The 12,667-nt window shown below is 58.1% G+C and overlaps 1 protein-coding gene across 1 annotated transcript; it reads left to right on the forward strand.

The window, feature by feature from the left end:
- Positions 1-212: 212 nt before the first annotated feature.
- On the forward strand, positions 213-11,485 carry LOC137143989 (E3 ubiquitin-protein ligase TRIM39-like). The gene is made up of 6 exons (XM_067534072.1): positions 213-675; positions 1,003-1,098; positions 1,797-2,027; positions 2,425-2,447; positions 3,017-3,129; positions 10,632-11,485. The coding sequence occupies exons 1-6, from the start codon at positions 256-258 to the stop codon at positions 11,189-11,191; spliced, it is 1,443 nt and encodes a 480-aa protein (XP_067390173.1). The 5' UTR covers positions 213-255; the 3' UTR covers positions 11,192-11,485.
- Positions 11,486-12,667: the final 1,182 nt, after the last annotated feature.

Raw genomic sequence — 12,667 nt, forward strand, 5'->3', positions numbered from 1 at the left:
AGCTATTTAAAAATGTAATAAAAATATAATATGACAAACCAAAGCCAGACCCAACAACTGCCCTGGCCCTGGCTCTGTCTGCCCTGCCCCGGGGCTGTGACACTGGCGGTGACTCGCTGCAGCTCAGCCCGGCCCGCTGGGAACAGCAGGAAGGGAAACGCCCCAGCCAGCGCCAGCCAAACCGGCTTCTCTGAGCTCAGGGAAGGGAAAGTGAAACTAACCCGCAGCGGCTGTTCCCGCCCGGGCGGAGGAGCCATGGCTGCTGCCGGGGAGCTGGCCGGGAGCTTCCAGGACGAAGTGACTTGCTCCGTCTGCCTGGAGTATTTCACAGAGCCGGTGACTATCGAGTGTGGGCACAACTTCTGCCGAGCCTGCATCAGCCAGTGCTGGGGGGAGTCGGAGCCAAACTTCCCCTGCCCCCAGTGCCGAGAACCCGCCCAGCAGAGACACCTGCGGCCCAACAGGCAGCTGGGCAACGTGGTGCAGTTAGTGAAACGCCTGAGGCTGCAGGCGGTGCCGGAGCCCGAGGGGGGCAGAGTGTGTGAGAGACACCAGGAGGCTCTGAAACTCTTCTGTCAGGAGGATCAAACCCCCATCTGCGTGATCTGCAGAGAGTCCCGGGCTCACCGCGCTCACACCGCGCTGCCCATCGAGGAGGCTGCCCAGGAGTACAGGGTAGGGCGCAGTTATCGCCATGGCTGGGAGTTACAGGCCCAGCCTCTGCACTCACAGAGCCCCTGGCCTGGGTCTGACCAGCCCTGGATTGGAACCTGGGAAGTGCCCGATCCCGGGACCAAAGAACGTTCCTGGGGCTGATGGTGCTGGGGAGGAGCCGGGCCGGGCCCAGCAGCTCTGCCTGGGGAGTTCCCTTGGAGCTGGGGTCAGTCACTTTTCAGTGGGTTGGAGAAGGGGACGTGGTTCCCCAGCCTCTGCTCAGTGACGATCACAGGGCACAAAGCAAGGACCCGAACCAGCCCCCAGAGCCCTTGTCTGTGTTCGCAGGAGCAAATCCTGAGCCGCCTGCAGCGTCTGAGGGAGGAGAGAGAAGAGCTGCAGGGCCTGAAATCCGACTGGGACAAGGAGAGCGAGAGGCTCCTGGTAGGTGCCCTGCCCCGCCCAGCAGGTTTGCCCAGGGGCGCCAGCGACAGCAGCAGGGGGAGTCTCTGCCCTGTTTGGTGTCTGTAATTCAGGAGGGTGAAGGATTTCCAGGGTCGATGCAGTGAGGGAGTTTAGGGCATTTAAACAGCGCGGGGCAGACTCTGCTCTCAGGTACCTGGTGTAAATCAGGAGTGACCCACTGAAGTCAGTGGGGTTAGGGTCAGATGCTCTGTGACCCTGGTGTTAATTCCCACTGAAGTCAGGGGGTCACACAGGGCAGCTGGGAGCAGCCTCTGGCTCTGCCTCTGTAGCACTGGGGGTGAGAGGAGACTAGAACTGCTGAATGTGCACAGGTGTCGCAGGGGGTCAGGGTGAAGCTGGGGGAGACATTTGCTGCTCCCAGGGTTTGAGTGTCAGACATTTCCAGTGATGCCATCGGGTGTTTGGGCAGCAGCGTTTGCCAAGGCCTGGTCTACACTGAAATCTGTTGCTGGTACCGTGATGGGGTTTGGGGGATGATTTTTTGTGACATTTTTTACTCCTGGCCAGAGCCCTGGTGCAGACAAAGTTCTACTGGCAGAGAAGTGACATGAAACGCTCTGTGCAGCCTGGACAAGGCTTTGTGCCATTTCCCATGGTGCCCCGCTCTCCCTGTGTCCCCGCCCTGCCCTGACCCTGCATCTCTCTGTGCCCCCCAGAGGCAGACAGAAGTGGAGAGGCAGCTGGTGGTATCCGAGGTTGAGCAGCTGCGGCAGTTCCTGCCTGAACAAGAGCGCCTCCTGCTGGCCCGGCTGGGGGAGCTGGATGAGGAGATCAGGAAGAGGAGGGAGGAAAACAGCACCCAGCTGTGTGAGGAGATTTCCCGGCTCAGCGCCCTGATCACGGAGCTGGAGGGGAAGTGTCAGCAGCCAGCGCATGAATTCCTGCAGGTGAGACCGTGTCAGACGTGCCCAGAGCCCAGCGCAGGGAGGGGACGGCCCCTGAGTCACTTGGTGCTCACAGGGTAACTCAGTGCAGAGAGCCCGGCCCAGGGAGTTTGCAGGGCCGGGGCCCCGAGTCTGCAGAGAGACAGGAGTTTGGGCCGTCAGGGAGGGAAGGAGAGGGAGGCTGGCGAAAGGCTGTTCCAGCCCCAGGGCTCAGCTCAGGGGCCCGGCCGTCCCTGCAGAGCAGCTGGTGGGAAAGAGGTGGCTCAGCCCTTTAGTGCCTCCACCCCACTGAGGAGCAGCCTGTGGGGCTGGACTGTGGGAGCAGAGTGACCCGTCTGGGGCAGTGGCTGGGCTGGACCCTGGGCACTGATTCTCTGCTCTGTCTCTCGTTTCCCTCTAGGGTGTCAGAAGCGCCGTGAGCAGGTACATCCAGGCTCGAGAGGCTCAGAGACCTGGCTACAGACCCAGCCCCCAGATCCCCGACCATGGAATGGTCTCATCCTTTGGATCCAGCCCCCCTCCCTCCCCATAGCCCTAGGGTGGCTGGAGCTGTGGCTCTGTGACCTACCCTGGGGAGGGGATCGCCCCACAGCTCTGGGCTGGAGAATCCTCCCTGGAGCCAGACTGGCTCAGGGGATCATTACTGGGGCTGGGGCCTGTCACCCCGAGGGCCCAGCTAGGACCAGGCCCCAGCTTTGTCATGACCCAAAGACTGTCCCATGTGAGGGGGCCCAGGGGCATGTGAGGAAAGAGCTGAGTGTCCCAGGTCATGCCTCAGACGGGCCGTTTCCACGTCCCAGAACGCCCCTCCCCCTGGGGAGAGACCAGGTCCCTTGGAGGCTGAGAGGAGACACTGAGGAGTGGCTGGGCCTGGAGAATGGGCCCCTCTCACAGTCCTGGGAGCAACCCCTTCAGGCTCTCCTTTCTGGCTTAGGGGGGTGGGAACTCCTGGCTGAGGATGGAGAGGAATAAACACGCTCATGTCTCTGCAGGGGAAAGGAGGCGACGTCTCCACATCCGGTGCCCAAATCCCCTCAGCTGGAAAAGAGAATCCAGGATTTTGCTCAAGAGAACAATCTCCAGGGGGCTGTAACGAGATTCCTGGGTAAGGGACGCTCCGAGGGTTTCTCTCTTACAGTGTCCGGGCAGGGACAGGTGGGGGACTCCCAGGGGGAAGCTGCGGAGCTGAGACTGCAGGAGGGAGGCCCCCGTTGGTTGGGTTGTTGTCAGTCCCTGAGTGTTCATACCGAGCGGGGCAGATCATTCGCAGTCACTGCCGCTCTGGCCTGGCCAGCTGAGCTCAGGGGCTGACTCTCCTGCAGCTGCTGCTGTTCAGAATTTCTGGGTGTTTCTCTCCGGCTCTGATTTGCTGCTCACTGCTCTAGATCTGCAGTTCAGCCAGCTGAGGTTGAACATGGAGCTGCTACGAGGATCCACAGGGCGAGAATCTGGTCTGTGGGGCCGTGGGCAATTGCTGCATCCACACCCGCAGCCAGCACTGCTGGTAGGGCAGCCATTGATGGGCTGTGAGCTTGTGGGGCCAAGCACCCCTGGATGTCCTGGGTCCTGCCCAGAGGCCCTGGCTGACAGGGCTCCCCACCCTTGGCCCAGGCAAGCTGTTTAAGGCCTAGGGGAAACTCCTGGAAGCTGCCTTGGTACAAATGTAATTCCCTGACTTGTTGCTGGGTTAGACACTCCCTTGGTCTTGCTTCTTTCCCTTGGTCCAGCCCTGTCCCAGCCTCGCTTCTGCCTTGGACCCAGCCCTGCTCCTGCCTTCTTTAACCCAGATAACCGAGTTCTAACTCTCAGCTCCCATTCCTGGCTCTGACTCTGGTTTGACCCTCTGTTCGGGCATTCAGCTTCTGGCTCTGGTTCTGGTTCTGTTTCTGGCCCTTGGTTCCATTTCTCAGCACCTGATGCTTGCTCTGATCGCTGTGCTTGGCTGCCCGTGTCCTGGCTCCTGACAGCCACGCTGCTGGGCTGTGATTGTCTCTGTTTGGAGGAGGGGAGCAGGGGGCTGGTGGATTTCTGAGCCCCAGGGAAGCTGTTCTGAGCAGAAAGGCAGATTTCCCATAAAGACATCGATGGCTGAGAACAGGAGCTTGGCGTGAAAGTGCCTTCCCCGCTGCAACTATCCCTGCGGCAGCGCCCTCCTGCTGGGAAACGAGAGAGTCTCCCTCCAATGTGCCCTACGTGGGCAGAGGGACAAGCGGGATATTTCTTGGGAACGTTGGTAGCTGGTCAGCGTGAGACACGTTACCACAGACAGACTCAGGCCAGGTTGTCAGCTCCCTGGTGTCAGTGGAGCTTTGCTGATTTACACCAGCTGAGCATCTGGCCCTAGTGTTTGAGCACCTTAGGGCAGATTTTCAGAGGTATTTAGGGGTGTGGTGGGATTTTCAAACACCCCAAAGCAGGCTAAGCACCTACCTCCCATTGATTTCAATAGGAGTGAAGTGTCTGACCTGCTTCAGCACTTGGACAAATCTCCCTAAGTGTCTGTCTGCACCTTTAGGTGCCTAAATCCCAGTGAAAAGCTGCTTCTTGGGCCTTAGGCCTGGTCAGCACCAGAAAATCAGATCAGCAGAACTGTCTGTCAGCGGCATGAAAAATCCACACCCCTAAGTGGTGTAATTAAGTCGACCTGTGTCCCTGTCTCTCAGGGACGTGGGGTAACTGCACCGATGGGAGAACCCCTCCGTCGGCATAGGGAGCGTTTACACTGAAGTGCTACAGTGGGGCATCTGCAGCAGTACCACTGTAGGGGTTTAAGTGTAGACAAGCCCTTAGTGCCTCTTCTCTCACTGACATCGTATCATCTGGGAGCTGTGACTGAACGATTGTTAGCACTGGTGATACAGGGACTGGGACTCATTATTGATTTTTCTTTTTCTCTTTCCTTGCAGAGGGGCTGGCTGCAGAGAGAGGTGAGAATCCTGAGTAGCTGTTTTAGGGCAGTGTTACCCAGCCTGTTGGGCTCCAGGCGTATCCTGGGTAAGGATCCCCCATCCTTTCCCAGTCCGTAGGGCTCCAGGGAAAGGAACCTATCTTTACACAATTTGCACTCTAGGGCTCAGGGTCACTCTCTCCCAATCCATAGGGCTCCGGGCATAATTCTCTGTGGGTCGGCAGGATCTTTTACCTATGAAGGAGCCTTACACAGTAATATCCCTATTCTCTATTTATTAATAATTACCAAACATAGTACACATGCTAAGCATACAGGGCTATGCTCACGAATCCTCATCAGGTAGGCGGACTTTCCCTGGTAGCCAGGCAAGATCAGTCTCACCTGGATTTTGCTTGCTGCATATAAGGGTCGTGCAGCGGATTCTAGCAGGTCTGATCTTGGGCGGTGTCTTGGAGGTGGATTCTTCTTCAGATCATTCAGATACTCATGAGTCCTGCTTAGCTACACCTTAACCAATCATATTACAAAATAAATCTTTGACCAATCCTAACATATTGCAAAATAATTCGTTAAGCAACCATAGCCGACCACCTTAATTAACCACATTTAGTTCTCTTAGTTATACAACAGCCAGAAACAAGCAAAGAACCAAACAGAAATCATTCAATACACAATAAAGAAGTGGGTCCCATACAGACAAAACAATAAGAAGTGTAGAGTTTACAACCACAACTGTTGATAAGTGATTCCTTGCCAGACAGATGTTATCAAACAACGTTTTCTTTAAGCATGTTAAGATCTGTTTCTTTATCTGGTGGTGGTATGTACCATTAGGACAGTAGCACCTTCTTAACAGCCCGATACTACATTGACTGGATGTAATGTCAGGAGGGTGAAGATGTGACTGCATGCTGCTTAGCTTATGGCTACTGTCTCCCCTACTCTGGCTGTTACTGCTTAGCCAAAAAACAAGGCCTCAGACCTTACAGCAGGGTACAGCAGCTGCTGGGAGCCTGTTCCCCTGTATGGAGCAGCCCCTGGGCTGGGCGGGTGTGAAATGATCTGCACAGGAGAGAAACCCAGCAGGTGAACGTGGGACAAGAACATGGGTCAGAAAAGACAAAACAGAGTCAGAACCTGTCCAGCCCTGGGCTGTTGTGAGACGTGCAGAGCTGGGTGCGGTGGGAACAGGCCCATGTACCTGGCTAGAGCGGCTGCTGCACCCTCAGGGCTGTTTGCGTCAGGACAGCAGGGTCTGCCCCCCCTGCACTGGACCCCGCACCAGGTACCCCTGCGGTGTGAATTCTCACCTCTCTCTCTGCTGGTTTGTTCCAGGACTCAGAAGAGCCCGAGGATTTGCAGGTAACCGAGGCTAAACCTGTATCAGTGACTCCAGCCCCTCCCCTGGCAGAGATTCACTCCCTGCAGCTGCTCCTGGCACCAGCGCCACGTAGTGCCCGAAACCTGGGCTCTCTCCCTGTGACCTGCCAGAGTCAGCACATCCCGGCTCCCCTCCCACCAGCCCCGGCACGGCTGGGCTCCGGCCAGTTCTGACCCCGGCCCATGAGCCTGTTGGGATCCTGAGCTCGTCTTCCCGGTGCCTCATCCTAGGGACTCACTGACCCCTGGGGAGCATCCTGTCCCCTCCCCCGTCACCTGTCCTGGGCAGGGCACCCCAACCTGTCACCCCCTCCCGGGCAGAGTCCCAGACCCTGAGAGACTCTCTGGCTGCCCCAGGCTGGCCAGGCCCAGGGTGTCCAGCAGGGCCGTTGGTGCTGAGGCCGCGCTCGCTGCCAGAGCTCCCAGCCCCTGACCCAGCCCGGCCTGTTGCCCAGCGCTGACCCCTCCCTGCAGGTGGGGACGCTGCTGCTCCGATGGCTGAGGCCCCCCCTCTGCCGCTGCCTCTGCTGCTGCGCTCACTGGTTCAACACGTGCTGGGACCAGTGCGGTGCTGCTGCGCAGCTCCTTCCCTTGGCACCTGGATTATCCGTGTCTGGGGCAAGTGGGCAGGGACCTGCTCAGAGACACACGCCCTGTGCTGCACCCAGAGGGCAGAGACCAACCCGGGCCAGGCAGCAAAGTGCCACCGCACTGGAATTAACCCTTTCCTTCCAGTCACCCCACCAGCCTCTGACCAGGCAGTGCCACTCGAGTCCCCCTGCTCTGATCCCAGGGACCCGTGTCCGGCGCTTGGGGAGTGGCTGGGTGACCGTGTGGGGCAGAGTAACTAGGACACTCTGCAGTGGGGAAGGCCCCGCGCTGTCACGCAGCCCCTAGGGGCTGGGCAGGGAGTGTTATTACTGACATAGCGTCCACCAGTGAGCCAGGCGCTGCAGAGACAGAACAAGGGGCTGCCGGCCCCGCACGGCTCCTGGTCTGAGAGCAGACAAGGCCCAGCAGGGGGAGCAGCAAACTCTGGGGAGGGGGAGTGAGGGTCCGAGTATGGGAGCAGCGACACCCTGGGCCTTTCTGGCTGGGTCGGGCAGAGGGTTTTGTAGAGACCCGGCTGGCTCCGTGCTGGGCCCTGGGTCACCCCCAGTTCAGCATCCAGCCAGCAGGGGGCTCCATACCCCCAGGGGCAGGGCAGGGGCAGCCTGAGGTCATGACGGGGAGGCTCAGAGGGATCCGGAGGCTGTGGGGCAGCGGGAGCAGCCAGGGAGCTGTGCCGGGGGGGCCGGGAGCTGGGCAGGAGGCACAAACACCCTGTGCTCAGCGCTCACTCCAGGTTCTCACTCTGGCACCGGCTCCGCTGGGGTCAGACACCGCGGTGAGGGGCCCACACAGCCAGACTGGAGAGAGCCAGGCTCTGTCCATGGGGGGAGGGGCAGCAGCTCTGTTACATGGTGCCAGTTTCACAGAATTGTCATGGGGAGGCGCCCTGGGGCATCCCCTCAGCTGCCTCAGGGTGGCCTGCAAGCACCCTGCCTCAGTTTCCCCTCTTCAGCACTCCTGAAATTATTCAGCATAGACCAAAAGATCTGGAAGAAAAGTCCCCTGCTGGAGTTTACTTGGACTCTGCCCCCTGCAACCCACCCCTCCCTTTGATCCTGGCACCTGCCCCTCCCCCCAACCACCCTCTGCACCCTGGAGCTCCCCATCACTTCACCCCCACACACCTTTGCCAGCTGCTTGTCCCCTTTCTCCCTCTGCTTCTATGTCTCCCATCCCTTCCCTCAGCCCATCTGTGCCTCCCCTCATTCCCTCTTCCACCCTGGTGTCCTCACCGCTCTCTGGTGCCCACCCCTTTCTCTCTGCCTCCTTAGGGCCACACCCACCCTTCCTTGTGTCTGCCCCTCTGCTCAACCTCCCTCAATCCCACTTGCCCCTGTTCTTTCCCTTGTCTCCCCCTACTCTTCAGATGCCTGCCCCTTTCCTTCCCCCTGTGACATTGGCCAGATACAATCTTGATTGTTGAACAGCTTTGTGCCCTCAGTTCTCCAGTCTGGAGTGCCTTTTACACTGTTTCACTGTGAGAACAGCCACTGGGCATTCACACACAGTCTCTAGCATGTCACTTCCTCCCAGCTACACAGGAAGAGTGCTATAGCCAGCCACTGCTGAGTTACACTGCAGGAGACACCAGCAAACTTCCTGTCCCAAACTTTCCACCCAGAAATGTGCATCTGGTTGCCCAGCGCTCTACTAGCCAACGAAAGCTCAGAGAAAGTCCATCATTTCATTAACAGAAAACGCTGTGCACAAGCCCTGTTATCTGAAGTGAAGGGTCCCAAACACGTCAACCAAACACACTGGTTTAGATAAAACAAGGTTATTAACGACAGAAAGAAGAAATTTAAGTGGTTACAAATAATGAGGCATAAAAGTCAGAACTGGTCACAAAGGAAATAAAAAATAAAACACAAACTAACATTGAACTTCTCAGACTAAAAAATTGAAAGCAAAAAAGTCTCACCCCAGGCTTTTGCAGCTCACTGGCTGGACGCCGCCAGCCGGGACCTCTCCCCAGGGCAGGGTTGTTTCAGGTGTGTCTGTTGCCGGGAGTAGAAAGGAAGGGAGGGGAGGGGAGGTATTTGTGGGGTTAGTTTCTATTCTAGTTTCCTTTACTTTTCTCGCCTCTTTGAGAAATATTTGCAGCTGGGTTAAGGCGACAGCAGGGCTGTGGGACGGGGACCCCGGCTGTGTCTGTGCCAATATGTGAATTTCCTGCTCATCCCCTTCTGCCTGCCGAAGAACGGCTGCTCCCCAGGTGCTCATGGGTGTGATTACGCTGACACCTGGCTGAGGTGTTCGTTTGCCTGTTTCTGAAGAACTGGGCTGTGCCGGCTTCTCTGAACTGAGTGATGCCGTTCAGGAGAATCTTACAACGTTACATGTCACGTTACCGCACGGATTGTGCCAGGAGACCCACTTGGTATGAAACGTGTCATCGTCTTGTGAAAGGGTGAACATGAGAGAAAAGACAGTCACACCTTCACTGCCCTGCCCCCGGCACCCACCCCTCCCCTCGCCCCTTCCTTCTCAGTGCCCCTCTCCTCACTCCCTCCTCCCCCCACCACACATGACTTCCCCACCCCTCTTTTCCCATCCCCTTCTGCACCTGGCACCCACCCTCCCATCTGCCCTTTCCTCCTTTTGCCTGCCCCTTCCTTTCCCCCCTTTTCTCCCCCAACAGGTGTCCACCCACCTGGCACCAACCCCTTCTCTTGCTCCTTTCTGCCCTCTGATGTCTGCTCCTCCTCCTGCCCCCTTGCTGCCTGCCCATCTGCTCCCCCCCCCACCCCACGGCAGTTGCAGGCCCCTTCCCTTGCCCCCCTCTGTCTCCAGCTGTCACCCCTCCCCTCTCCCTTGTCTGTCCCCTTGGTACCCACCTCTTCTCTTGCCCTTCCACCCACTGATGACTCCCTTCGATAACCTCAGGGCACAAGCCCCTCCCTTTGCCCCTTGGTCCCTGCATCTCCCTCGCACCCTTCCCCTTCCTTATCCCGCACCAACCCCTGCCCCTCCACTCCACTCCCCACCTCCCCGTCCCCTGGTGCCAGCACCTCCCTCACCCCACTCTGCCCCCTGGCACCTGCCCGAGCCCTCACTCTGCCCTCCAGAGATCACCCCTGCCCTAGACACCCCTGCTGTCCCCAGCTCCTGCCTCACTCTGTGCCCCTGGCACCTGCCCGTTCCCTCCCCTGCTGCTCCTGGCACCTGCCCCACTCCTCCTCCCCCCACCCCTGGCACCTGACCCTCCTCTTCACTCCCTTCTGCCCCCTACAATCCATCCCTCTCCTCATTTCCCTGCCCCTTGGAGCCCCCCATTGCCTCACCCCCCTCTGCTGCCTGGGCCCCCTCCATCCATTGCTTCCCTGCGCCCCCTGGAACCTGCCCCTCCCTTCACCCCCCCCTGTCCTCCTGGTGCCTGATCCTTCTCTTCACCCCACTGCCCTTGTGCCTGCCCCTCCCCTCTGCCCCTCCTCTGCCTCTCCCAGCATCAGCCTGTCCCCTCCCCTACCCCTGGGCTGCCCTCCCCTGCCCTGCCCCCGCTGACACCTTCCCACCCCACCCCTCCCCCACTCCTGATCTCCTTCCCCTCAAGTTCACTCCCATGGGCAGAGGGGCCCTGACTCCCCTTAACAGGAAACAATCCTCCCCCCCCCCCCAGCCATTAACGGGGACGCCGGTTAATTTCCATTTGATCCCCCTGACCAGTCCCTGCCCCAGCCCTGACTCTGTGACTCTCTCCCCAGTGGACGTGACTCTGGATCCAGACGCGGCAAATCCCATCCTCGTCCTGTCTGAGGATCGGAAACGTGTGAGATGTGGAGAAACACACCAGGATCTGCCCGACAATCCTGAGAGATTTGATACTTATCCTGAAGTCCTGGGTGCTGAGGGGTTCCCAGGTGGGAGGCGTTACTGGGAGGTGGAGGTGGGAGACAAGCCTGACTGGATGCTGGGGGTTTGTAGGGAATCTGTGAGCAGGAAGGGGAAGAGCTCAAATTCACCTGAGAATGGATACTGGACCCTGCGGCTGAGGGATGGGGAATACAAGGCCCTTACCTCTCCCTGGACCCGCCTCCCCATGAGCGTCAGGCCCAGCCAGGTGGGGATTTTCCTGGACTATGAGGCGGGCGAGGTCTCATTTTACAATGTCACTGACAGGTCCCAGCTCTTCACTTTCACCGACACCTTCTCCAGGACGCTTCGCCCTTATTTCTATCCTGGTGTTAGAGCTGGGGGTAAAAACGCGGCTCCCCTGATCATCAGCCCAGTCCCAGCCCAGGCCGGAGGGAATCTCTGTCCCTGACAGCGACACCCGCGGCAGAGACTGTCCCCTCCCAGCGCTGAGCAGTCCCCAGGCCTGTTCCTAGGGCAGGGTCTAAATGTAAGCGGGGGAATGGGCCTGCTATTGTGGGGATCTTTCCTTGCTTGTACAATACCCCGGTAGAGTTGGTTAGCAAAAGGATCTGAGTCCCTGCTCCCACTCCCTTTACCCAGAGGCCCCACTTGACCTCGAGGGCTCCCCTCCCACTCTCCTGTGTGGTGGGGTGCCCGTAACCTCGACAAGGCTGGGCCTAGGATTTCTGGGGCTCAACCCCCAATCTTGCCATGGTCCCTTAGGACAGGGGCTAGGGTGTCCCCACTCCGGGGTACTAATTCTGCACTGGGCACTTCCCTGACCCACTGATCAGTGCATACAATACAAAGCAATACAATTTATTACACAAACAGCAATCAAATCAATTAAAAAAAAAAGAAAAGAGTAAAAAGATTAAAGGAAAACATCCCAACACTGCCCCTGGCCCGGAGCACCACAAACAGTGTCTCTGGGGTTCACAGTCTGTGTCACACATTGCAGGCCCATTGTCCAGACCCTGGCTATGCTGCAGGAATGCAGAGTCAGCCCCCTGCTCTGGCAGTAGCCACACACTCCCAGAGTCCCTTTTGTTCTCCCCAGCTGCTCACCACACCCAGCTCCAGACGGCTCCTGCCCCAGCTCGCTCTGCTCCATGCAGCTGTGCTTCGCTTTCTGGGATGCCCCTCTGCTCTGCTCTGCTCTGCTCTGCTCTGCTCTGCTGTAGGTTGGGTCAGCTCGGCTCCATTCAGTTTTCTGTGCTCCTCTTCCAGCTGCTGGCTGCTTTGTCCTTAGCTCCGGTCAGTTCTGCCCCTGCACGCCCCAGCAGGCAACTCCAGCTCACAGGGAGGGCTGGGCTCCCCCCCCTCCTGGCTCTCTCATTAGCCTGCCCGCCCTGTCAATCAGGCTGACCTGAGTTGGCCTCTCTCCACTGGCCCTGGGGGCTGTCCGTTCCAGGGTCCTGCTTCCTCCAGAGATGGCCAATCAAAAAGACCCACTAAGTTTCAGTAAGGGGCTAATAGACCCCTTACACTTAGGACTCCAAAGGCGAATGAAAAGAGCCCAACATTTAGTTCTGGTATTAATGATTATATTCATATTAACATTATTATTAAATCTCATGATACAATCTCATCACTTGGGGAGTCTGGATTCATGATTCTTCAATGCCTTAGTTTGGCAACACCGTGACATGGAGCAGTCAGCTGTTAGCTCTCTGTGAGTTACCCACGGGAAGCCCCCTACATTGTTGTGTTGGCTTCGAGTATCTATGCTAGCAGCGCTGCCGTGGTGCAGCTGTACGGCTGTGAGCTCTGTAGTGTAGCCAGGGCCTTGGTCTGAAAAGAAAAGGATTGAATTAACCCGGATCCGGAGAGTTTCCTACCTTGTATTTCTGGGCAGCCTGTTCCATGAGAAGCACCGAGTGCG

Source organism: Emydura macquarii, unplaced genomic scaffold (assembly GCF_026122565.2).
Source record: "Emydura macquarii macquarii isolate MOO-44397 ecotype Brisbane River unplaced genomic scaffold, CSIRO-AGI_Emac_v2 contig_3379, whole genome shotgun sequence".
Classification (NCBI taxonomy): Eukaryota; Metazoa; Chordata; order Testudines; family Chelidae; genus Emydura; species Emydura macquarii.